Source organism: Ovis canadensis, chromosome 9 (genome assembly GCF_042477335.2).
Source record: "Ovis canadensis isolate MfBH-ARS-UI-01 breed Bighorn chromosome 9, ARS-UI_OviCan_v2, whole genome shotgun sequence".
NCBI classification, from domain to species: Eukaryota; Metazoa; Chordata; class Mammalia; order Artiodactyla; family Bovidae; genus Ovis; species Ovis canadensis.
Window position 1 is genome coordinate 79,005,049 of NC_091253.1, and position 27,650 is coordinate 79,032,698.

At 38.8% G+C, this 27,650-nt stretch overlaps 1 protein-coding gene and 1 long non-coding RNA gene across 15 annotated transcripts in view; one reads left to right on the forward strand and one right to left on the reverse strand.

Annotated features, from left to right (window-relative positions):
* The window catches only part of EMC2 (ER membrane protein complex subunit 2), a 57,591-nt gene extending 50,124 nt beyond the window's left edge, over positions 1-7,467 (reverse strand). The window contains exons 1-2 of one of the 2 annotated variants that reach the window (XM_069600372.1): positions 7,282-7,356; positions 1,651-1,793 (exon numbers count right to left, since the gene is read on the reverse strand). Coding sequence is in view for 1 of the 2 variants with exons in the window: in XM_069600371.1 (XP_069456472.1) it covers positions 7,282-7,417 (136 nt within the window). In the remaining variant the exon portion in view is untranslated. Of the gene's footprint in view, positions 1-1,650; positions 1,794-7,281 lie in introns of both variants that reach the window. The other variant, XM_069600371.1, reaches the window with a different exon arrangement.
* Positions 7,468-7,469: 2 nt separating this feature from the next.
* Positions 7,470-27,650, forward strand: part of LOC138445896 (uncharacterized) — a 186,924-nt gene continuing 166,743 nt past the window's right edge. For all 13 annotated transcript variants that reach the window (XR_011259031.1, XR_011259023.1, XR_011259027.1 and 10 more), the window contains exons 1-2: positions 7,470-7,574; positions 21,038-21,267. This is a non-coding gene — a long non-coding RNA (uncharacterized lncRNA). The remainder of the gene's footprint in view (positions 7,575-21,037; positions 21,268-27,650) is intronic.

The window sequence follows — 27,650 nt, forward strand, 5'->3', positions numbered from 1 at the left end:
GTAGTCATGTATGGATGTGAGAGTTGGACTGTGAAGAAGGCTGAGCACCAAAGAATTGATGCTTTTGAACTGTGGTGTTGGAGAAGACTCTTGAGAGTCCCTTGGACTGCAAGGAGATCCAACCAGTCCATTCTAAAGCAGATCAACACAGGGATTTCTTTGGAAGGAATAATGCTAAAGTTGAAACTCCAGTACTTTGGCCACCTCATGAGAAGAGCTGACTCATTGGAGAAGACTTTGATGCTGGGAGGGATTGGGGGCAGGAGAAGGGGACGACAGAGGATGAGATGGCTGGATGGCATCACTGACTCGATGGATGCGACTCTGAGTGAACTCTGGGAGTTGGTGATGGACAGGGAGGCCTGGTGTGCTGCGATTCATGGGGTTGCAAAGAGTCTGACACGACTGAGTGACTGAACTGAACTGAACTGATATTCATTGGAAGGACTGATGCTGAAGCTAAAACTCCAATACTTTGGCCACCTGATGTGAAGAACCCACTTATTTGGAAAGACCCTGATGCTGCGGAAGATTGAAGGCAGGAGGAAACGGGGACGACAGAAGATGAGATGGTTGGATGGCATCACCGATACAATGGACATGAATTTGAGTAAGCTCCAGGAGTTGGTGATGCACAGGGAAGCCTGGAGTGCTGAAGTCCATAGGGTTGCAAAGAGTTGGACATGACTGAGCGACTGAACTGAACTGAACTCAACTGAATTCCTTCTACTGAAAACCTACAAATGAGCTTGATTCATTCTGAACAGGAAGTAAGTTAAACTGAATCTTAAAGACTGAAGAGGAATTGAGCAAGCAAACAAAAAAGTAAGTTATTCATACCCCACATTTATGGGCTCAGTCTCCTAAGACTGCTCCCACTTCAGAAACCAATGCGAGCTCCTATACCATAACTACCATCTGAAGTTCACATTCTTTGTTAACCTGGCAGACTACTTTAAAACAGGAAGAGCCTTAATATAGAAGAACAGGAAGGAAGAACAGAAAAAAGGAAGAACACTAATATAAATTTATTGTTTTACAGATCTGTTTCACAAAACTACACTCCTTGCCTGTACCCTGCAATGTCCTTTAAGACACTGTACAATTTCTTTCCATAAACTAGAGACTAAATGGGAAAAACTGGTCCCATCTCCTTTTTTGTCAAATTTCTCACTTACCAATAGTATTCAACTTTCCATTCCTACTTATTCATAATCAACGTATATAAATGGGAAATCCCTGACTTAAATCATTCCCCTTTCACCTATTGTCATGTCTTCCATGACTTCTATTTAGTCATTCACAAATATATTAATACATTATTTCTATAACATTCTAGAAACACAGTGAGAAAAGAATCAACCCATGTGCCTAAGAAGTCAACAAGTTAACAAACAAATTGCAAACAACCACAAAATAATGTGATAAAAGGTAAGACAGTGGTTATGCTCAGAGCACTAAGAAAGCAAGGTGAGGGAAAGATTAATTCCACCTGGCAAGGAGGTTAAAGAAGACATCTGTGATAAGCGAAACAAGCCCTAAGAATTAAGGAGAGTTTGTTAGATGAAGTCTATAGCAAAGAGCAAGAACCATGGTAGACAGATAAAGAGTATCTAATGTGCTAAGGGACTGGGAAATTGCCCAACATACCTAGATTAGGGGGAGAGGGCAAAGGAAAGGAAAGCAGTTTCTACAGGACATTGCAAAATGGAGCTCAGGTTAATTCTTCATTTATATAACCCATTACAGGGGTGGGGAACATGTTTCTCTGTCAAAGACTTCTCCTAGAGACCCTGAAAAAAAAAAAAAAAACAAACACCTGAAGCTTCAGTCACCAGAAGAGGAAAAATTGAGAGGGCAGGGTAAAATAGGGAATATGACTCCATATTTGATCTATTCTGTTTAGTTTAACCTTTGTATTCTATTGCTTTTGTTACAAGTTAAGAATGCTGCATAATGGGAAAAGTGCCTGGTGCAGACACTCAAATATATGTTTAATATGTCATTTAGCATATAGACTAATACAGTAATTAGAGCTAGGTATGGATGATTACCCACAGAAGGCATGAGATCTTTTTCAAGCTCTTTGAAGCTGATGAAACTTCTGCACCAACTTTTCCCAGAAATATGTACATGTTTAAAAACACACTTAGGGATGTTCAAGTGGGAGGGGCCATGGGTAAACCTATGGCTGTTTCACATTGATATTTGGTAGAAACCAATCCTTCAATTAAAAACAAATACATTTTAAAAAATGAAAAGAAAACACACACACACATTCAACTTTGCATATAATTTCAGGACTTCACAGACCACATAACATCTATGTCTGCATCAGTCAGGATTCTATTGAACTCAAGATCAATCACCACCAATAACAGATTAAGAAGAGGGCTAAGGAAAGGACCACTGAGGACACCAAAAATTAGGGAGCAAACGGATGTAGAGAAGGCAGCAAAGTTCTAAAAAATAACAAGAGAGTCTAATGCTGCACTCAATATGCCAGCAAATTTGGAAAACTCAGCACTGGCCACAGGACTGGAAAAGGTCCGTTTTCATTCCAATCCCAAAGAAAGGCAATGCCAAAGAATGCTCAAACTACCGCACAATTGCACTCATCTCACATGCTAGTAAAGTAATGCTCAAAATTCTCCAAGCCAGGCTTTAGCAATACGTGAACCGTGAACTTCCTGATGTTCAAGCTGGTTTTAGGAAAGGCAGAGGAACCAAAGAATAAACTGCCAACATCCGCAGGATCATGGAAAAAGTAAGAGAGTTCCAGAAAAACATCTATTTCTGCTTTATTGACTATGCCAAATCCTTTGACTGTGTGGATCACAATAAACTGTGGAAGATTCTGAGAGAGACGGGAATACCAGATCACCTGACCTGCCTCTTGAGAAATCTGTATGCAGGTCAGGAAGCAACAGTTAGAACTGGACATGGAACAACAGACTGGTTCCAAATAGGAAAAGGAGTACGTCAAGGCTGTATATTGTCACCCTGCTTATTTAACTTCTATACAGAGTACATCATGAGAAACGCTGGACTGGAAGAAACACAGGCTGGAATCAAGATTGCCAGGAGAAATACCAATAACCTCAGACATGCAGATGACACCACCCTTATGGCAGAAAGTGAAGAGGAACTAAAAAGCCTCTTGATGAAAGTGAAAGAGGAGAGTGAAAAAGTTGGCTTAAAGCTCAACATTCAGAAAACGAAGATCATGGCATCTGGTCCCATCACTTCATGGGAAATAGATGGGGAAACAGTGTCAGACTTAATTTTTTGGGGCTCCAAAATCACTGCAGATGGTGACTGCAGCCATGAAATTAAAAGACGCTTACTCCTTGGAAGAAAAGTTATGACCAACCTAGACAGCATATTCAAAAGCAGAGACATTACTTTGCCGACTAAGGTCCGTCTAGTCAAGGCTATGGTTTTTCCAGTAGTCATGTATGGTTGTGAGAGTTGGACTGTGAAGAAGGCTGAGCGCCAAAGAATTGATGCTTTTGAACTGTGGTGTTGGAGAAGACTCTTGAGAGTCCCTTGGACTGGAAGGAGATCCAACCAGTCCATTCTGAAGGAGATCAGCCCTGGGATTTCTTTGGAAGGAATGATGCTAAAACTGAAACTCCAGTACTCTGGGTACCTCATGGGAAGAGTTGACTCATTGGAAAAGACTCTGATGCTGGCAGGGATTGGGGGCAGGAGGAGAAGGGGATGACAGAGTATGAGATGGCTGGATGGCATCACGGACTCGATGGACGTGAGTCTGAGTGAACTCCGGGAGTTGGTGATGGACAGGGAGGCCTGGCGTGCTGCAATTCATGGGGTCGCAAAGAGTCAGACACAACTGAGCGACTGAACTGAACTGAAGGCTATTAAGAAACCAACAAAGGAATTTTTCAGAGGGAATGATCTGCAATGACAAATGTAATATAGATGTACAAAACAGATACATTAGACTGGGCATTAGATCTCTCTAGAAATTTTACTGAACTAATAGAGTACTGAAACCAATTTGTGGTTGGTTGACTGAATAAAGAGAAGTAGAGACAGTGAGAATATACAACTAAAATCTCCCCTCATTTTCAGTAAATATTTTTTCCAATACTCACTCAATGCCAATTATAGGCCAGACTTTTTGCTAGACATCCTAGCCATACTCTGCCCAAATACCCTATTCTCAAGAGACCTGACTTGACTATACCCTCCTTCAACTGTCTTTCCCACCTCAAATTCCTCATATATTTAATAATAAACATCAGTAAGTTTCAACTGGCTGAATAAATAAACCATATACCTACTTTTTTACAGAGCCCAATAGAGACTAAGAGAGTTTTAGTATATGTCTTTTATAAATATGTGATAAATTTTCCTATTACAAGAATCACACTAGTCTTTGAACTAACAATTTCCATTACTTAATGATGGTATTCAATGGAATTCTTAAAAGACACAGGTCAACTGACACTCCCTCCTGCAAAAAACTGAAACCAAAAAACTATCCCTGAGGGTCCTCCCATCACCCTTTTGTTACCCTAAGTCTCTGAAAGAAAAATCTATAATATTCTTTTCCTACAAGTGTCCTAAAATACAATTTTAATTCTACTCATTAATTACAAATGAGCAAACGGTATACTGTTAAGTCAGTTGTCTATGATACTAAAAAAATCATTCCAACACCAAAAAAATGACTTATAGTTTTTCTTTGTGATGATTTGTTAACATTCTTATATATGTGTAGATATATAATTTAGCCACACCAGGTTAGTTGCATCATGCAGAATCTTTTTTTTTAACTTGTGTATGCAGGATCTTTGGGGCTTTTTGTTTTCTTTCTTTTGGTCATGGCTTGTGGAATCTTTAGATGCAGCATGCTCACCCTTAGATGAGGCACATCAATAGTTCCCTGACCAGAGATCAAATCTGGATCCATGGCATTGGGATCACAGAGTCTTGGCTACTGGACCACCAGGGAAGTCCTTAATGTTCATTTTTAATCCTACTAATAATTCATTTAGTCAACAGATTACTGAGTTCCTCCAGTATGTCACCCTCTAGAACAAGAAAGGCCTGGGCCCTCTCTTCATTCTAGGAGAGACAAAATTTTTCAATGTAACACAATTGGGTAAGTATTTCAATAGTATGAGGATACATAGTTCAAAGACCAAGGGTAAATTTTGCGGCTTTTGTTGTCTTTTTCTTTTAAACTTTGGAGTGGGGAGGGGGTGGGGGGGTCGGGAAGGCTCTCTGAAGAATGAATGTCTTCTGAGAGGAATTCTAAGAAATGATAGAGTATAATAAGTAGAGTATAAGACTAGAACAAGGAGGCAAGAACACTTCCATTGGAAGCCGTCTATGGGGTCGCACAGCGTCTGATAGGACTGAAGCGACTTAGCAGCAGCAGCAGTCTTAAGACAAGAGGAGCATGGCATGTAGGGAATTCAACAAACGCCAGCATGGCCAGATCAAAGAGAGTGAAGAGAAGAGAAGTCGCTCAGTCGTGTCTGACTCTTTTCGACCCCATGGACTGTAGCCCACCAGGCTCCTAGGTCCATGGGATTTTCTAGGCATAAATACTGGAGTGGGTTGCCATTTCCTTCGCCAGGGGATCTTCCCGACCCAGGGATCGAACCCGGTCTCCCGCATTGTAGGCAGACACTTTACCGTCCAAGCTACCAGGGAACCGGAACCGGGTGAGTAGCTTAAGATAAAGCTGGAGACACATGCAGGAGCCAGATCATTTTTTTTTTTTTAATGTTATTTAATAGTTTAAAAGCACCTCAACATACTTTTTCCCTTTTGCTCAACAAACCTGTTAAGTAATTATTTACTCATCTAAGTATGTCACTCATCTTTAGAATGTCCAAAGCGTAAGGTCTAAGCTACTCAGTTAAATCACCTCGACTGCATCTACTCGTTTCCTATGCGTCTACACATGATATTATCATTTAAGAAATTTATGTTGAACATACCTTCAAAATAGCACTTTCAAAAAAATCATGAACTATTTGAAACATTTTTCAAAAGCATTTAAAAAAGTCACATAGCTATTGAAAGAATAAATCCTCACACAAGCCTTTTAAAACTACGTTTTTACAAGTCTATCTTTCTCCATCAGATTATGAGCTCCCTAAAGGTAGGGACTGTGTGTTACTTAATTTAGTATCATCAAGATCTAGCACTAAGAACTTTATACTTTAATATAGTAGATTGCCCAGTACAGGTAGAAACACGGTGGTTCACAGTATGCTAGAGGCCACAAAATCAATAATAAATCACTGAATTAGTTCCAGGACAAAGGAATTTTGCCTTTTCACATTATTGTTTGCAACTTTCAATACTGGAGAGATTTACTCGACACTGAACAACCAATACAACTCTCAGTCCACGCGTTATCAGGCGTTTTTTAATAAAAATATTTTAAATAAATAACATCATTTAAATATCCGAACAAACAAGCTACTGAGTGTACTGTGAAACGCTGGATATATAAATTTCAATTACACAAATTCCATGCCTTAGAGAAACTCAAGGTTCTTTTCTTAAGCATGCACGCCTCCCACTCAGGATTTTAAGAAGGGAAAATCTGTTTCAGAATTGGTTCAAAGTTTGACTGCTTCCTAATTCAAAGACAAACTCCACCTCATTAAACGAGAACTTATTTCACCTTCAGAAAAGGAATTACTGGCAGGGAATAAGAAGCAAGTTGGGTCATGTGTGTAAATTCGTCTTGAGGTTAGTGGGACAGGGGATCATTTTAAAAGGGGGGAAATCAGAAACCCAGTTTTGAAGAGAGAAGGGAATGTAAACTGGCAGGGGAAAGAATCAGATATGTTTACGGGTTTTCCACACACTTTACTACACAGAGTTGTACCCTTTACAGAGTATTTGAAAGACCTTTACAGGCCCTGGATTTCTCGGCGGCAAAGACGCTTCAGCGGGCAGCTATCCCGCCTCCTCCGCGCCGCCCAGCAGCCACTGGAAAAGTGTGACAGCCGCAGATCCCGGTTGTCTTACAGAGGAAGCTGCCCCTGGCCGCTGGATGGGCGCGGTGGTAGGCCGGTTGGTCAGTCTACCGACCCAAGCGGTGAGGACCACCGGAGACTCCAGTCAAACCACCTCCACCTCAGCCAACTACCTCAGCTATCACCTCAGCTCGGCCGGACCAGAGCCGAAGAGAGATCGGAGAATCCAGGTCTCCGAGGACAGCAGGTACTGCCGACCGCTTCCTGCGGATTTCGGTCTCTCCGCGGCCACCCCGCCCGCAGTTACCTTCCCAAGTGACATCGTACAGCTCTGACACCTTCGCCATCTTCTCAGAACCTGGAGGCGGCTGGGTGAGGGGGCGGGGAGACGTGGTCACGCGACACGATACCAAGCTTTGGCGAATTACGACGCCATTTCTCATTGGCCGAGGGAGCGAAGGGGGCGGGATCCGTTGCGCACGTGCACGCGGCTCGGACTAAGGGCAGCCGGGGAACTGGGCGGAGCGAGCTGGGCAGCGCGCGGCGCGCTGGGACTGTGGGGATACCCTGGTGGAGCCGCTGGAGCCGGCCTGGCTTGAGGTGTGTTTTACCATGACTTAGCAAAAGCTGGGTTGTTTTCTTTCTTCTTCTTCTTTTTTTTTAATGTATGCCATCCCTGGTTTTTCATTTTTTTCTACATGGGTACTTCATTCTCTCAGTTCAGTTCAGTTCACTTCATTCTCTACTCACTCCCTAATCAGTACCTTATTCTCTTCATGACCTGCTGCAGTGCAGCATTCAGTTCGAATCTCTCATCTGTGCCCAACTTTACTCCTTCAGTGATTTGCCTTCGATTTCTTTTTTAATGTTCGGCAAAACTAATACACTTCAAAAAAAAAAAATGTTCTTTAAATCTGTTTGAGGAACTAAGCAGGGTTCTGTGTTTGCACAATATGCCCCTGTAGCCGAGGACTTAATGTTCACACGAGGTCATCCTGCCGAGCTAAACCTTTAGTTAACGCTCCCCGTGCGTCACTGTCTGCTTGCTTGCCACTCTAGATTTGAAACTCCGTAGAAGCAGTCGTTATAATGATTATAAGGAAATATGAATGAATATACAAATCAAATGAGACCTTCACAGCCCCTCCACTTCGCTCCTCCTCTTTAATCGCATGGGGGAACCTCCAGGCTAATTGCTTTCAGGAAACCTTTGAACCTGGAGCTAGGGGGAAAAAAATGTCTGCATTGGAAGCAAAATAATTGAGGGTCATAAGCGGATATTTGGACTTCCCTGGTGACTCAGACCGTAAAGAGTCTGCGTGTAATGCAAGAGACCCGGGTTGCATCCTTGGGTCAGGAAGATAGATCCCTTGGAGAAGCGAATAGAAACCCACTCCAATATTCTCGCCTGGAGAAGCCCATGGACAGAGGAGACTGGCGGGCAACAGTCCGTGGGGTTGCAAAGAGTCAGACACGGCTAAGTGACTAACACTTATGACATAAGCGTATGTTTAGTATTTGAACCAATGAGAACATAAAAATGTAAAGGGGAAATATGTAAAGAGAAGAAAGAAGGCTAGAAATCTCTGCATGAAAGATGTAGTTGAAGGCCAGTGAAGAAGAAACAGTCAAGATATGAGAAAAAAGGAAAACAGAGTCCTATCCCATATGCCAAAGGAATAGAGTTAAAAAAAAAACCCTGTCACTGGCACCTGCTCAAGGGAAGTTGCAAAAGGATAGAAAAGACTACTAAATTTATAAACTTGATTTAAATTCTGAATGAGATTCACTGTCTCCAGACCAGACCTTTTAAAAGAGGTTTCATTCAAAAAATTAAGAATTCCAGGCTCCATCATTTAGTAGCTGCTTGACTTTCAGTGTATGTATTTTTGAATATAAGAGTTGCTCAGATATAAAGAGAGGCTACTCATCAATATAAAAAGAAAATATCTACTTGAGTTGTTATCAAGATTAAAAGAGATACTGCATGACACTCAGGGAAGTAACAGTCCTGTGGCTATAAGTAGTATCTGTATACTGATGCCCAAATGTACAAATCCAGCAGTCCTTACTTCTGCCCCCAAACCCAATTCTACTTTCTTGACATATCCAGTTAGATAACTAGTATGTATCTCAAATTTAACATCTCCCAAACAGAAGTCAGTATTCCTGCCATCATGGCCCCCATCAGAATTGGTGGAATATCCACATAGTTTCACAAACTAAAATTCTAGCAACCCCTTTATGTCGTCTGTTAGCAGATTCTGTATTGTGTGCTTCCGAATCCATCTTTTTTTTTTTTTTTGTCTCCACTGCTACTACCTTGATTGATGCTAAGATCATCACTCACCTGAATGAGTGTCATAGTCTCCTAACCTCCTTAGCTTCATTCTTGCTGTATAAATCTATTTTCTATACAGTAGTCCTCCTGGTCTTTTAAAAATAAAAACAAACAAAAAAACCCCGAAAAAGTCCTTTGCTTACTGTTTTCAAATGGCTCCCCGCCAGCAACAAAAATATACTTTATAAACACTTTACCATGGTTTACAGGGTTTTACTCAATGCAGCTCCTTCCTACGTCTCTTCCTTCATATCTTACTATTCTCTTTTCACTAGATCCAAACCATTTTCATCTATTTCTATTTCTCAAACACGTCAAATTCCTGTCTGCTTTGGGTCTGGCATTTACCCAGAGGGCATGAAAGCTCAAGGAGTTGTCTTTGAATGACTTACAATGGGTATAACAAGACCGTGATGCTGGGAAAGATTGAAGGCAGGAGGAGAAGGGGATGACTGAGGATGAAATGTTTGGATGGCATAACCGACTTGATGGAAATGAGTTTGAGCACGCTCCGGGAATTGGGATGGACAGGGAAGCCTGGTGTGTTGCAGTCCATGTGGTCACAAAGAGTCGAACATGACTGAGCAACTGAACTGATAACAAATACATCTAATTGAGGGATAAATATTTTCCACTTCCTTTAACTAAATGCCCTTGTAGCCAGCTACTGTTGTCTGTCAGGCAATAAACTATGTGACATAAGGTTAAAAGAAATCAGTAGAGTATTTGAGCTGTAAACTAGAATAATTTCATTTTAGATTTATAAGGAACTTCTGATTCTTTTGGAAACCATATGTCAAACATTTTTGCCTGGATCTTACATTAAGGAATACATTTTACATCACACAGTATGCATACAGATATTTAAAACTGAAACAGCATTTGCACACTAGCTTTTTAATGTGTCTTGACATATATTGGGGCTTCCCAGGTGGCTCAGTGGTTAAGAACCCGCCTGCCAATGCAGGAGACAGAAGAGACGCTGGTTTGATACCTGGGTCAGGAAGATCCCCTGAAGGAGGGCATGACAATCCACTCCAGTATTCTTGCCTGGAGAATCCCATGGACAGAGGAGCTTGGCAGGCCACAGTCCATAGGGTCACAATGAGTTGGACATGGCTGAAATAACTTAGCACAAATGCAAGTCCTCTACATTTTCTATTCAAATTGAATAAATTCCATTTTATTTTATGAAAATATTTGTTATGACCCAGTAATAGGGTAAGAACCCATATTTTGAAAATCACTAATGGACATTGTTTATGTTTCTTAATCTGAGGTCCTGAAATTAAATTATTTGCTCAAGTTCTTGCTACTAGTAGATAACAAAGAGGAGAAATTCATAGGGAGGAGATGAGTTATTTGGTTTATAGATGAAAGATGAAACATTTATAGGAAAAAATGTTTGTCACCAATAGTACTCTCTGAAGTGAGGAAAGTGACTTTTCATACTTTAGGACATCTCAGATGTCCAATAAAACTTGCTTTCCTCAGACATACTTGGGAGAAAACTGGCACGTCAGTAACAAAACTTCTGTATTCTTTTTTAACATTTTATAATGTAATTATAAAATTATAAAAGAAATAAAAAGAAATATCTTATATAGATAAAACCATAACCTTGGAAACATGAACATCAAGCATACTTTCTATAAATCTACCTTTATAAATGTTTTCCAAGTTCTACCTTTCATCTTCCCATTCCTTTGAAAAAGTTTTCATTCATGCATATTAAAAATTTTAATCCAGTTTATCTGATTGAACAGCTGCCCAGTATTGGTAACAAATATCAGGAAACTGTCCAAGCAGACAAATATTAGATTATGCCATGTCCAACACCATGGGAAGTACTGTTTCAGTTAATGCTTTCAACAGCAGAAGAAAAAAGGACATGGATGTGATCTATTACATGCTTTTCAAAATATGAACCTATCATATGATTTTCATTTTTTGTCCGACAAAATCATGTTTGAATAGTTAAAATATGAACACAATAGAATGAGTTAGGGTTAGAAAGGAATAACTTTGAATAAGCTCACATTTTCTTTGAGATAGGATAAACTTTGATTATTTATCAAGCCAGATTGCCCCACAAAGTGCTTTAGAAGGCTTCTTTTTTATAATCATGATTTGCTTAATTAATGTCTTCAGACATTATGAAAGACTAAAGCAACTTCTTAAATTTAATAAGTTTTATGACATTTATAAAATGCACATTAACAGGACAAAGCATAATACCATTGTAATTCATTTTTGCAGTATTCAACATAGTCATCAAATCTTTTATTTAGAATCTATTATCTGCTTTGTTCTGTCTTAAAGTGAATTCAAATATTCTACATCATGAAGCATAGTTTATAACCTCAATTTACTACTCTGACAATTATCTATCAAAGTAAATTAGGCTTAATGCAACTCATAAAATTTATTGTAGCTTTTGAATTGTGTTATTGTTTCTAATTAGTGAATAATAACCACAATCCCTTTGTATTTAAGGGAAACTACTACTTGTTTCATCTTGACAATAGAGTCTTACTGTGACATGTTCATAGTTGGAAGAAAGTTTTCCTTAGAGTTTTATTTACCAAATCCAGATTACTATAGAGTTGTTTTAGGAACCTTCTGAACCTTGTTTTTTATTACATTTTTTGAAAGTTATGTAATTTAATACATTCCCACAAAACCCAAGAGCCTATGCCTTCTTTATTGGCACATCCACAGCATTTAGGCACCCCTGGTTTTTCCAAGCTTGCCATCATTTACAATATGTGGGCTTTAAAATTTGCCAGGCATTCATTTCATATATAATTACATTATTAAAAAAAAAAAACAAAGCAGAATCTGGGAAACACTTCCAGTGAAATCACTTTGGTCCTTTCACAGTAGAATTCACAGACTGATAATTACCCCTTTGTGCCATGGTTATAAGAATGAAGAGCAAAGCACATCCAGAAAGAGTACACCCAGAATTTCTCCCACATGGGCAATAAATTAGAGCTATTTCTTTTTGAGATTTATAACTATACTTAAAACTCCACTTTTTCAAATGATATTTATTTAATTTCCCCAAAGTGCATTTTCAGTTCTGCTACACACGTACATCTGTGCATATGTAACAGTTCTTTGGCAAAAATATGTTTTCGTAAATATTCCTTTGGGTATCAAACATCTGGGACTCTCTACGTACTATCACTATGACCTGGGGGTCTCTGGAGCCCATCTAGACTCCACTTTCTACAATAGAACTATAACTGAATTCTTTACTTGAAAAATATTCTTGAGAGTATTTTTCACTAAACAAAAGTCACACAGAAATATACTGAATATTAACATATATTTTTATAGTAACATATTATCTTGTTGCATATGTAATTTTCATTTTTCGACCATACCTCTCTTTGGTGGTTTGGTAGCATCACTTTAGCCACAAGTAGCTAAGTTATTTGCTCAAACCTGTATCTTACCCTTGTCACTAAGCCACAAGGTCATCTTTACTGGCCATCTTTTGCTTTTTAAGATCATGCTGACCAGTTTTGGCTAAAATTGGCTTTTAACCACACTGGACATAATGTGGCCCTACTTCAGATCATAAATCATGTGCTTTTTTTTTTTTTTCATATAGGAGGGTTTATTTAGTCAAATTCATGGATTTATGTAAGAAAGAGACTGGTTTCCTGGCAGAACATCTCTAAGAAAACTGCCCACTCTAAATCCATTCTGCCAACCTATCCAGCACCACCTCATTCCTGAGGAAACAGCATAATGTCAACTTTTTAAAACTTTATGTAACATAATTTTCTAAATTGTACTTATAATTTTTTATCTTAAAACTGTGAAGTAAGGAACAATATAGATATGCTCCCAAAGCTGCCATTTAGTTCAGATTGTTCCCACCTGACTAGAAATTCTCTCAGCATTGTAATATTTAGCCTCCTCTGTTCGTCATGTTTCTATCATTATTTCTTTTACATCTTTTAATAATCGGCTTGAACATTTGTCATGTGGGTGGGGTGGGAGCAGGGACAGGCAAAGCAGGAATGATTTCATCTGATGCAACTTTTCTAGCAATAGCAAGATTATAGAATATTAAATATAACCTCAATCTAATCATGAGAAAGCATCAGTCAAACCCAAACTGAGAGCCGTTCTATAAAAATAACAGATAGTGCTCATCAGGGATTGGCAGTGGCATTACATATAGCTCTTCAGAACTTTTAGACAAATTATTGATTTTAAGCACTCACTGATAGATTCTAATGTCAAATACTTAGTGGAATTAAGGATATAGATTTAGGTTTATGAAAGAATCCCCAGAGTAGTTTTATTAGTTATAAATCTGAACTGAAGAGGATGTGGAGCTCCTTTACATTCTGGATAATAGCAGCGGATTCTTTGCTAACATACATGTACATCGCTCTCTTCTACACGACTTGCTGAGTTTTTATCCCAGGTGGAGGTATATAAAGTAATTTGAACAAGTTATTTTAACTTCACTGAACACTAGTTTCCTCATATGTTAAATGAGCATAATAATATTTTATAATTAATGAGGATTTTCCCTGATGGCTCAGTGATAAAGGAACCACCTGCAGTGCAGGAGACCTGGCTTCAATCCCTGGGGTGGGAGGAAAAGGGAATGGCTACCTACTCCAATATTCTTGCCTGGAGAATCCCATGACAGAGGAGTCTGGAAGGCTGCAGTCCATGGAGTTGCAGAGTCAGACACTACTGAGTGACTAATACACACACAAGTAATAAACAAAAAATTCCTCATGCAACTCTAGCATATGGCATAATAATACTCTTAGTGTTATATACAAGTTATTGAGTACTTATATATGAGGCACTATACATTTGTAGGTTGCTCTTTGTAGATTATTACATTTAATTCTTATAACAACCCCACTTTACAGATGAAAGAATAGTTAGGGTAGGTTGAATAACTTCCCCAAACACTTCCTCCTTCACACAATAGGTTCTTAGTAATTAGTATCTCCGTCATTTGGGGCCTCTGAGAAGCAGATGATGGGGTGAGAATGCAAGAGATTTACTAGTGGAAACTGTGTAGAAGATAAAAGGGGAAGACAACAAGATTAGGTAGGGATTGCTTCCAGATCATGATGTGTATCTGATACCTGCAAAAGGAGAGTAGGAAGCAGAATTGGACAGAAAGTCTCAAAGAGTCTCATGATTTATCTCTGACTAAGTATCAGCCAACGCAATGAGAAAAGCTCCTGAGCAAAGATTACCCATTACAATAGTCTATGGGGCTTCCCAATGGCGCTAGTGGTAAAGAATCTGCCTACCAATGCAAGAGACACCCTGTATGCGAGACAGCAAAAGAGACACAGATGTATAGAATAGTCTTTTGGACTCTGGGAGAGGGTGAGGGTGGGATGATTTGGGAGAATGGCATTGAAATATGTATAATATCATATGTGAAACGAATCGCCAGTCTAGGTTTGATGCATGATACAGGGTGTTCGGGGCTGGTACACTGAGATGACCCAGAGGGATGGGTTGGGGAGGGAAGAGGGAGGGGGGTCCAGGATGGGGAACACATGTACACCCATGGCAGATTCATATCAATGTATAGCAAAACCAATACAATATTGTCAAGTAAAAAAATAATAAAAACAATAATTTTTAAAAAACTAAAATAAACTGATGAGATACCTTTGGGGAAAAAAAAAAAGATACAGGTTCAATCCCTGGGTAGGGAAAATCCCCTGGAGGAGGGCATGGTAACCCGCTCCAGTATTCTTGCCTGGAGAATCCCATGGACAGAGGAGCCTGGAAGACTACTGTCCATAGGGTTGTAAAGAGCTGGACATGACTAAAGCAATTTAGCACACATTAATCTACAGTGGGCAAAATAGCCAGGCCTTAGGACCCCTAAATGTTCGGTCATTGGCTGGAGGCTGCCTGGAAGGGCATCACCTCAGCTCAGAAGCTGAGATAAATTCTGAAGCCTTTGATACCTAGGGGCTGCCAGCTCCCTGCCCTCCTTGCAGCTGAATAGCAAGTTCTTTCTTGAAGATTCTAACTGCACCTCCATAACTGCCACAGTAACCATTATTATCCTTCTTCCATTCTGGATGTGAGCTTCCATTTTTGATGAGAAGTAGGGGTGTGTGTTCACCTGTAGTAATAGCTAGACTCAGAAGCTATTTGACATATATAGCTCAGAAGCTGTTAAAAAGCTATTTGACATGAAAATTTTATTTCAAGTCCACAGAATGTCTTTTACTAGTAATTTATTAATAGCTCAGCAATGGTTGCCTTATGTTGAAGAAAAGACATGGTGAAATATATCCAACCCACAGAGGCTTGAAATTTTTCTTGTTTTTTTATGAGATGCAAATCAGGAATTATTCACTTTTTTCTTGGGTTGAGAATTATTAATGCTGCTACCTTTGAGAAATTATCTAGAACTTCATATTTCTTTTTACTCAGATTCCAAATATATCCAAGTAACTCAGAATTTTTAAACATCTTCCCAAGAATAATAGTATAACTCTCAAAACAGGCAGCATTTCTAAAATTCTATAACTCAAGATCTCCATGAAATACTAGAAAATTCCAAAGACATTGACTGAAATGCTTCTTGATAATTCACTGGGTAACTGCCATACTATATCATTGATGATTGTTTGTTAATAAACTCAAGCAAGACTATAGTTTCTCAGTACTTGTCCCCCAAACAGATAATTGATTACAGGTCTGAAATATAAATAGGGCATGAATCCAACGACCCTCACTGTCATGCCATTCTTCCTTCTGAACACTGAGGCAGCCCTAGTTAGTGTCTGCCTTGCACAGATGCCCTTCTAGGTAGAACATTACGTGTGTTTCACATTCCAGGCTGCCAGAAGGACTGATAAAATGAAATCACTACCTAATGGGAAGAGGCAGATTGCTTCCCACATTCACATTCTGAATAGCAAAGTTATTGAAGGATTTTACATTTTAAAGAAAGAATTAAAGCAATAAAGGAGTGGTGAACAAAGGAGACTTTCTTAGTTATTTTCAGGGAACAGTTACATGGGACACAGTAGCCATGAATCTCAGTACACAAATTCATGTGTGCAAGGACAAAATACACCTTCTTATAAAACTCAGTTTTTATTCTTGGAAGAAGAGAGAAATTTAATCTCCGTTAGGTTGGAGTTTGTCCTGCACTTCTCTGACTCCGACTCTTTGTCACTCAGTTATGTCTGACTCTTTGCCACCCTTTGGACTGTAGCCCACCAGCTTCCTCTGTCCATGGTGTTTTTCAGGCGAGGATACTGGAGTGGATTGCCATTTCCTTCTCCAGGGGATCTTCCCTACCTGGGGACTGAACCTTCATTTCCTATGTCTCTTGCATTGCAGGCAGATTCTTTACCTGCTGAGCCATTGGGGAAGCCCTGCACTTTTGCCGCCTCCTTTTTCAAGGCTACTGTGACTCATGTGAAAGTGATTTGCAAAATATTTAACAACCCATAGGGCAAGTTCACGTATTGCTGAAGCCTGGCTTGGAGAATTTTGAGCATTACTTTACTAGCATGTGAGGTGAATGCAATTGTGTGGTAGTTTGAGCATTCTTTGGCATTGCCTTTCTTTGGGATTGGAATGAAAACTGACCTTTTCCAGTCTTGTGGCCACTGCTGAGTTTTCCAAACTTGCTGGCGTATTGAGTGCAGCACTTTCACAGCATCATCTTTCAGGATTTGAAATAGCTCAGCTGGAATACCATCACCTCCACTAGCTTTGTTCGTAGTGATGCTTTCTAAGGCCCACTTAACTTCACATTCCAGGATGTCTGGCTCTAGATGAATGATCACATCATCATGATTATCTGGGTCGTGAAGATCTTTTTTGTACAGTACTTCTGTGTATTCTTGCCACGTCTTCTTAATATCTTCTGCTTCTGTTAGGTCCATACCATTTTTGTCCTTTATCGAGCCCATCTTTGCATGAAATGTTCCCTTGGTATCTCTAATTTTCTTGAAGAGATCTCTAGTCTTTCCCATTCTGTTCTTTTCCTCTATTTCTTTGCATTGATCGCTGAAGAAGGCTTTCTTATCTCTTCTGGCTATTCTTTGGAACTCTGCATTCAGATGTTTATATCTTTCTTTTTCTCCTTTGTTTTTCACCTCTCTTCTTTTCACAGCTATTTGTAAGGCCTCCCCAGACAGCCATTTTGCTTTTTTGCGTTTCTTTTCCATGGGGATGGTCTAAGTTGGCTTAAAGCTCAACATTCAGAAAACGAAGATAGATCATGGCATCCAGTTCCATCACTTCATGGGAAATAGATGGGGAAACAGTGGAAACAGTGTCAGGCTTTATTTTTGGGGTCTCCAAAATCACTGCAGATGGTGATTGCAGGCATGAAATTAAAAGACGCTTACTTCTTGGAAGAAAAGTTATGACCAACCTAGACAGCATAATCAAAAGCAGAGACATTACTTTGCCGACTAAGGTCCATCTAGTCAAGGCTATGGTTTTTCCAGTAGTCATGTATGGATGTGAGTTGAACTGTGAAGAAGGCTGAGTGCCGAAGAATTGATGCTTTTGAACTCTGGTGTTGGAGAAGACTCTTGAGAGTCCCTTGGACTGCAAGGAGATCCAACCAATCCATTCTGAAGGAGATCAGCCCTGGGATTTCTTTGGAAGGAATGATGCTGAAGCTGAAACTCCAGTACTTTGGCCACCTCATGGGAAGAATTGACTCACTGGAAAAGACTGTGATGCTGGGAGGGATTGGGGGCAGGAGGAGAAGGGGACGACAGAGGATGAGATGGCTGGATGGCATCACGGACTCGATGGACGTGAGTCTGAGTGAACTCTGGGAGTTGGTGATGGACAGGGAGGCCTGGCGTGCTGCAATTCATGGGGTCGCAAAGAGTCTGACACGACTGAGTGACTGAACTGAACTGAGGGCAAGTTCACCAACTGTGGTTCAGTTCAGTTCAGTTCAGTAATCAGCCGTGTCCGATTCTATGTGACCCCGTGGACTGCAGCATACCTGGCCTCCCTGTCCATCACCAACTCCTGGAGTTTACTCAAACTTATGTCCATTGTGTTGGTGATGCTATCCAACCATCTCATCCTCTGTCAATCACTTCTCCTCCCACCTTCAATCTTTCCCAGCATCAGGGTCTTTTCAAATGAGTCAGTTCTTCGCATCAGGTGGCCAAAGTATTGGAGTTTCAGCTTCAGCAGCAGTCCTTCCAGTGAATATTCAGGACTGATTTCCTTTAGGATGGACTGATTCATCTCCTTGCAGTCCAAGGGACTCTCAAGAGTCTTCTCCAACACCACAGTTCATAAGCATCAATTTTTCAGCCCTCAGCTTTCTTTATAGTGCAACTCTCACATCCATACATGACTACTAGAAAAATCATAGCCTTGACTAGATGGACCTTTGTTGACAAAGTAACGTCTCTGCTTTTTAATATGCTGTCTAGGTTGGTCATAACTTTCCAACTGTGGTAGGAGCCTTCAAGATGGCCCCCAATTATTTTTACTCCTGGTTAGTATACCCTGTGTAGTCTCTTCCACAGTGATAGGGATGACCTGTGTCATCAGTTGGTTATTTCAGAGATGATGAAGTGTGACTTTGCAGGCTAAGTCATAAAAGACATTGTAGCTTCTGCCTTGCTCTCTCTTAAGTCACTCATTATAGGTAAGGTGGATGTCACTGCAGACGTTCGAGCAGCTTCACAGAGAGGTCCACATGGTAAGGAACTGAGGCCCCTGCAACTTGCCAACCATATGAGTGATATACCTTAAGACTGGTCCTCCTGCCCCAGTCAAGACTGTACACCCAGCTGACATCATAACTACAAACTCATGATATACCATGAGCTAGAGCAGCTCAGCTAAGCTGCTTCCTAATTCCTGGCTCACAGAAACTCTGAGATAACAAATCATTATTATTGCTGTAAGCTGCCAATTTTTGGAGTACAGTGTGCTATGATGTGAGATAACTAATACATCAACCAGTCAGAAAGGATGCAGATGCCAGGTTTAGTGCTTATGAAGCATCCTGGAAGTTCCTCGGCCATCCCAGGCTAGTCCTTTAGGGAGGGTAGGTGATTCTGGGTGAATGACTATGAGTGAAAACAAAGTACTTTGATAATTTATCAACCATTACAGCCATACAAGTTATATATGAGTCATGCTTATGTAGTCTCAAGACATAGGGAAATCTGCCTGATTTTCCAGTTAGCAACACAGCCCTTGTTTCTCTCCACAAATGCCTGTAGTTCTCCTAACTACTTTTGCATCCCATGGCTGGATATATGGCTTCCTCCCCTGGAACCACAAAACTCTGCTTTAATCAGCTCCCCTCGAGTATTTTCTTCCTATCTACCAGTCCTGACCCAGCCCTGCAAGAGCAGTATTTTAGTCTCAGGGGAAGTTCCCCTGGCACCCCCAGTGCTCTGTTCCCTACGGACTGTCTTACTTGTGGTTTATCCAGAAGCACCTACATATATCCTCTTCGATGGGTTTTGAAAACCAAAGCCAGAAAAGTGAGGTTTCCTGCTGTCCCAGTTTTCTCCCCAGACACTTTCTTCTTCTGAGAGAGGTTCAGGATCTATAGGAGAGTGAGGAAAGTTTCACTCTCAGAGACACAAACTCACAAACTCTCAGAGACAGAAACTGAGAAAAGAATAGCACTTCTTACCTCAAAAATATCCCACTACCTTACCTCCAGAGAAGTTAATATCTGGTTGCTGAGGAACCGTGGTACTGACTGGGACATGATTATTTCAGCGAAGTTCAACAAGTTCTAATTATAGCCATTTGCTCTAATTCCCTGGTGATAAAACAGCTTCTTGGTTTTCTTTTCCAAGTACTTAGATACCTTGAAGGAGATACTTTGCTCACAAAGTCAGTATGCACTATTCAGGTTTTATATCTCTTTCCTAGAGAAATTCTTGCCTGACCTCTCCAGATGGGGAGTAGGTGCCCTGCTCGTAGGCTCCGGTATTCCTGGCACTTCTGTCTCCCTAAAAGCACTTAGCTCATGCCCCTACAATCATTGCTTGTGTCTAAGCTCTGTTTGACACCTGTGTGTCATGTTCATGATCTGTCCCCAGAGACTCAATAAATATTTGTGGAAAATAAGCTCTATTTAAAAAGTGCTCACCAATCTGGGGCTTTATAAACCAGTAAAATTTCAAGAGAAAATATAAGGGGACCAAAATATGTTTGACAACTTTTTAATTTACTGAGTACATTAAAAGTAACAATCATAATTTAGCTTCACATCATTTAATCTTAAAATTGCTATTTTATTACTTAGGGAATATTAAGGATTCACTGAAGTGGTGTTGGAGAAGACTCTTGAGAGTCCCTTGGACTGCAAGGAGATCCAACCAGTCCATTCTAAAGGAGATCAGCCATGGGTGTTCTTTAGAATAATGATGCTAAAGCTGAAACTCCAATACTTTGGCCACCTCATGTGAAAAATTGACTCATTGGAAAAGACTCTGATGCTGGGAGGGATTGGGGGCAGGAGGAAAAGGGGACGACAGAGGATGAGATGGCTGGATGGCATTACCAACTCGATGGACGTGAGTTTGAGTGAACTCCGGGAGTTGGTGATGGACAGGGAGGCCTGGCGTGCTCAATTCATGGGGTCACAAAGAGTCGGACACAACTGAGCGACTGAACTGAACTGAAGAACAATTCTTTAAAAGGAGTAAATTTAACTTTTTTGTTTTATCAGTGACAACTTCTACCTGAATGACATATACATCTGAGAACTGCTGCTGACTTCTTGAAGATCCCCTGGAGGAAGAAATGGCAACCCACTCCAGTATTCTTGCCTGGAAAATCCCTTGAACAGAGCTTGGTGGGCTACAGTCCATAGGGTTGTGAAGAGTCAGACACAACTGAGCATGTTCGCACACAGCACAGCTGGCTGACTTCTTAAATCTCTTCTCACTCTTAGATAAGGTAAGGCAGTTCAAAATGATAATTCCCCTGTTTTCAAAGTAACAACTTCTAGTTTTGTTTTGTTTTTTTTTTTTTTTAAAAAAGCACTCCCTAATGGCTGAAATTGTTTCCTATCCTTGTTACCTATATCTTTGAAGGAAAAAAAAAATCATTGAGCATCTTGGCACATGATTCTCAGGTGGTACTCATTTCCCTCTTCAAGACTTTTTTACTGTTTCCCCATAATTCTCTGAAGAAGTGAACATATTAGCAAGTAAAAACTACTGTAATTTTGCTTATTAAAAAAAATATATGTTTGGGAAAGGATGGTCCAGTCTGATCTAAGAAGAAAAATAAAATTATAGTTGAAGTATCGCATGACGAAAAACCTTTCTGGCAAATTTATTTTGGTTATAGCTCTTGCCTCATCAATTCAGCAAAATTCATTTTAGTTAAATTTTACAGTAAAGCAGAGCAAATGTATTACTAGTGTCTACAAATCACAAAATTTCTTCATCTAATTGACAAAATAGTGAATATATAAAGAACACTTTCATTGGAACAGGAGCAGAAGGTACTATTAGCTCTGCAAATAGATATGATAGCAACAGAAAGCAAAGACAATAAAGACAACACAGAAGCAGTGTTCCTATTTTAAGTTTCACTTATTTTGAGAACCCATGGGATAAACTACAGCAGGGTTTGGGAAAGCAGAGCCATTAAAATTAGGAGATGGAAAAGATGAAATCAATGATGATGTAATCTAGACCCTTGATGACACAGGAGACTCCCTTAAAGATCTCTCCTGCATGCTGTCTGCTGTAATGCGTCAGGCCAAGAGAAATTCCTGAATCTGAATTATGTGTTCACAAATCTGTGCTTTCTCTTTATTTTTATTTTACTTTGTATCATAACTTCCTTGTTGTCCTTCGAAGAAAAAGAAAGGGGGCCTTGATAATCTAGCTTTAGTCCATTTTTTTCTTATAATAGTAAACTGAAAGCAAAAGCATGTTATTCTCTATTAAAAAAAATTTCGCAGATAAATTTCACAGCTAAACTCCAGCCTCTCAATAAAATGGTAGATCAAACAATATCCATATGCAGTAATTAAAATTAGTAAACTCATGAATTACAGATCTCTGAACTCAGTAAACTCTCAAGAGAAATTAGGATTCTTGTTTGTGTTTTCTGCCCCATTGGAATTCTTTGAAAATAAAAGACTCTACTACATTTAACTCTGGTTTGAAATATATAACATATTAAATCAAACTTGTAAAAGCTAATCTATTTTAATGTATTGGTTGCCCCAGTTGTAATACCACTACAATAATTTAAGGAATAAATTCCTTTAATAGCTAGAAATGGAATTTATGATTTTTACCCTTAATCAATATGAGTAGAGGACATAAGATGGATTTGCACTATACATTTAAAACAATGGAAAATACTCTTGCAGGTTTTCATTTCGTTCATAAATAGCCAGTAAAACCTTTAACCATTAATTTTGAACAAAAGTTTCCCATTCAAAAAATGCTAGAAAATGAAAAACAAAATGATGTTGATATATTTTGAGAAGTGTTAATGATAACAGTTAAATATTTTTGAAATATCAGGAGCTAAGTTTGGTTTATCACTTATAAAGCTAGTTATAACTGGCAGCGTAATATCAATGAGTAGATACTTCAGTATCAACACAGACAAGGTTATCAACCTGAGCTGCATGCTAAGCGCAATTAACTGAAAAACAAAAGTTCAACCAGAGTACACTGGTGTGATTTTAAGAATTCTTTTCCAAAGTTTCAAATTACAGTCGCGTAAGAGCAGTTATATGAAGTTAAGTTAGATAAGCAATTTTTTCTCATTTCAAAAGATTAAGAATGTTTTAAGGAATAAAATTGTGTATTAATAAAATATAAAATTCTTTGCTGGAATATTTAGGTGCTGTAGCTTCTGAAACCTATCTGAGTACCAGTGGCCAAACCTATGAGGACACATAGGTTTTTTGTTTGTTTGCTTTTTATGAGTAATGAACATGTTTATTATTTTGATTGCAGTGATTTCACAAGTGTGAATGTCAAAACTATTCAAATGTTGCATTTTACCTGTATTCAGTTTATTGTATTACTGAATATCTTGATTAGGCTGGCTAAAAATGGAGTAATCTAAGAACTACCTGAAATTATTTTGATTCTTCTTCAGGAGACATAAGTTTTTTTAAGAAATTGTCACTAAAGAATAGACAGCCAAGTGAAATTGTAACCATACAAATAAAGATCTGAATATATATGTGACACAAATATAAGGACAGCCATTTCTCACAAGTACTTCCTCTCCAAAAAGAACTTTACTGAATAGTTTTTTTTTTTTTATTGTAGTCAATCTACTAAAACACTGATATTCCTTGGAATCCTATAACTTTGACTTGATTTCTGTCTTTACCAATTATTAATAATATGACTTTGTATAAGTCTTGATATCTCATTTGATAGAAAATAATAATACCTTGCTGCTGCTGCTGCTGCTGCTGCTAAGTCGCTTCAGTCATATCCGACTCTGTGCGACCCCATAGACGGCTGCCTACCAGGCTCCACCGTCCCTGGAATTCTCCAGGCAAGAACACTGGAGTGGGTTGCCATTTTCTTCTCCAATGCATGAAAGTAAAAAGTGAAAGTAAAGTCGCTCAGTCGTGTCCGACTCTTCGCTACCCCATGGACTGCAGCCTACCAGACTCCTCCGTCCATGGGATTTTCCAGGCAAGAGTACTGGAGTAGGGTGCCATTGCCTTCTCTGAATAATACCTTAGAGGTTATTTAAAAAATTAAATGTGAAAATTGCTGTGAAAGCATACCTGACACATGAACAAAATAAATTTTAAGTTGTTAAAAATAATCACTGTAATGAAGTCATCATTTCATGGACTATTTCTGTTTTTTCCATTCATCATTCAGCTCTAGTACAGGATGATGTAGCAAGCTATGTAATATTTCCTTAGTAACAGTTAAATAGAAGCCTGATGTAGACTTGAAAATAGTATCTTGGAAGAAGCTAAGGTAATTTGTATTTGTTACATTTTTATCTACACTTTACTGATCCATCCAGTTTAAATTTGTAAAATCATTAGACAGTTGTCTTGAATTTTTACTGAAATAACCAAGAAGCCCAAATGGTTTCTTAAATTTATAAAATAAGCAACCACCTACTTGAAACTACATTATCTAGGAAGATGTGGAAGGCAGTGAGATTATAATGACATCGGTCTCACATCTCTTCCCACCATAGCCTAAAACTGCACCTCTTTAACCCATAAAAACACTGCTGATAAACCCTACTAACATACAGAATTTTTTTTGTCTCTCTTCTCTTTGGAATTTCTCCTTGATGTCCTTAGGGAAGAAAAGCTAAGACAGTGCCATTTAACATAATTTTAATTTTGTTTTATTTTCTCCAGCTTTAAAAGGAAATGAAAGCAATGATCAAGAAATGAACATATGAGGTATTTTTATAGGGGTTCATATAATGCTAATTCAAATAGCTTATGTGTAAAACCCAATGTATTCCTTTTTGCCCATCACTCATCGTCTTAACCCTGTTCCTTTTAACTTACCTACATAGAAATAAAATAGATGGGCATATAAGAATTAGTTTCCCCTAGTTAGAAACAAAATGTAATTTTTAATCCTTTGATAATAAACGAAGCAACAATAGACTGGACAGTAACTTTTGGAAAACTTTTCCTGTGACATGGAGTATATCCTCGTACCACAGTCATAATGAAAATCCTCAAGTAACAACTCATATCGTAAGATAATCATATTAGCCTAAAATACTGGTCAATTGTGGGAATGTCTCTAAGAGTGAAAATAGGACTAAGAAGGTTTCCTTTAACTCCCCTAATTTAGAATTCTAATGTGTACGTGTGAAAAAAATATTCAAGGATGAGACAAGAGACATACATTTCTCTTTGTACCTTTCACACTTCACCATGTCATTCGGGATCCCTGTCAATCACTCCAGCTTACTGTTTCATTTGGAGGAACTGGGCTCGGATGGAAAGAAGCCTTTTGAGTTCTTATCAAGAGAGCTGAACCATCTACAAAGGACTAGGCAGGAGATAAGAGCTTAGAAGCCACTGTTTTTGAAAAATAAGGTAGTTTGTTGTTTCTATTTAAGACATGAATTTTTTAAACAAGATGGTAGTCCTGATATATTCATTATTTATAACATTTAGGTTATTATTTATTGATAAGTTAACAAAAGTATTTGTAACATCTAAATAATTTACTAATATCATCTTATTTGCTCCAATTTATGAATCATAAGAAAGAGGACACACGTGTATTTTATTTAGCCTAAATAAAACAAATGCTAAGTATTATCTCCTTTAATACTGAGATATAAGTTTCCTTGTATATTCTTTACCTCAGGGTGTTACCAGAGTCAGGACCCTAGAGTAAAGAGTACTCAGGGAGATTATATCCTATGTGAAAAACATAAAAGGAGTAAAAAGGATATTATCCTAGCTTTTTTCCTTGATTATGAAAAACAATAAAGAGGCTTGGAATGTCCATTTTAAATCTGAGTTATTTCTGTCATTTGGATGGTACTGCAGCACACCGGAACTGCTTGAACTACAGGCAAGATTTTTGGACTGAATTCAGATATTCTAAAATCTAGAAAGTATGTTTAATATGCATAGAAATACAATCTGTACAAAAAACAAAAAAGTTAACTTGCTTTTAAAATAATTAACTCATAAGTCAAATATAAAATATGAACCTAAGAAAAGTAATGGTAATAAATGGGCAAAAGCTTTTTTCTGTAAACAGTATATATTTTTACTTCTCTCTTGTTCCTATTTGTGAGTTGTTTGTATTCCTAAGGGCAATGCCTGCACTTGATCAGTAGATTCCATATGCCCTTTCTTCAACTCAGCCTATCATTCCAGCAATTCTTCCTTCTTCATCATTACTCCTCTATTTTTTTACGGCTATAAGTACAAAACATGTAGTAATTTCTCATCAGACTTTTGTAAACCTCTTTCCCTCTAATATCTGTTAATCAATGATGCAAGTGACCTTCACCTTTCTAAGGTCAGTGGTTCATTTTCAGTCCACATTTTACTTGAGCAGCATTTTAAACCATGGCTTCCAAAACACTCACTCTTGGTTTTTCTCCTTCCCTACTGGCTTCTTCTTCTCAAATTCCTTTATTTGATCCTTCATATCTTTTTGACCTAGCAATGTTTGAATTCACCAAAGCTGAGTTATTGAACATTTTCTCTGTAATTTCATCCAGATACATGGCTTTATATGCCATGTATCTGTTGGTGGCTTCTGTTTGTATCTCCCCTCCTGTATCTCCTCTATGACTTCAGACTCAGATATCTAACTACCTACTTGACATCTTTAAGAGCATGTCTGAAAATCATCTCATACTTGACATAATTAAAATTGAACTCCTGTTATTACTTTCTTCAATCTCCATCCAAGATAGCATCTCCCATTATCTTTCCTTTCTCTAATAGCAACTCCATCCTTTCAGGTGTTCAAACCAAAAATTCTTATAGTCTTTCTTTAGTACCCCACATCCAACCTGTCAACAAATCTTGTTGGCTTTTCCTTTGAAATATATCTAGACTTTAACCATTTCTCACTACATCTATCTCTTACCTGGGTTATTGCAACTTCCTCCTCACTGGTTCCTGCTTAACCCCTTGCTCTGCTGTAGTCATTATAAAAGTTCAAATGGGCCTTTTAAAAGATAAATGGATCACATCATTTCTTTGCTCAAGCATCCTCCAACAACTTCTGATTATAAAGAGAAGACCTTACAGCAAGCTGTTCTTCTAACACATTTCTGTTCTAATTGCCTAGTAATCCTCCATCCTTCTGCTCTAGCCCCAAAGGCCTTCTTAGTCTGGTCTCTTGTTTATGAAACCTGCTAGAAAATGATACCCTCTCAAGCTTTTGTACTTGCTTTTCATTCTGCCTAAAAATATATTTTCCCTGCATCCCCCCACCTTCCCACCATGTCTATATCCCCGTCACCCCCGCCTTTCCCAACCTCTGTGTGGTTTGTCCCTTCTGTTTCAGGTCTTTGCTTCAATGTCACCTTCCTAGTGAGACCTTCCCCCTACCCTGTTATATAGAATACTGTACCTCTTCCTCCACCCGGCTCTAGATAATTAGTATACTTCTGCTCTGTTATTCCATAGCACTTCTAATCATCTGCTGTGATAAATAGTTTTTCTTATTTAGTTCTTTATTCTTCGACACCCTTCACTAGAATATAAGCCCAGAAAGGAGGGAATATTGTCTGTTTTGTTCATGCTTGTATCCCCACAGTCTTGAAGAGTTCCTGGTAAACCCTTGATAAGTTTTTAAAATAAATCAATATACTCTTTA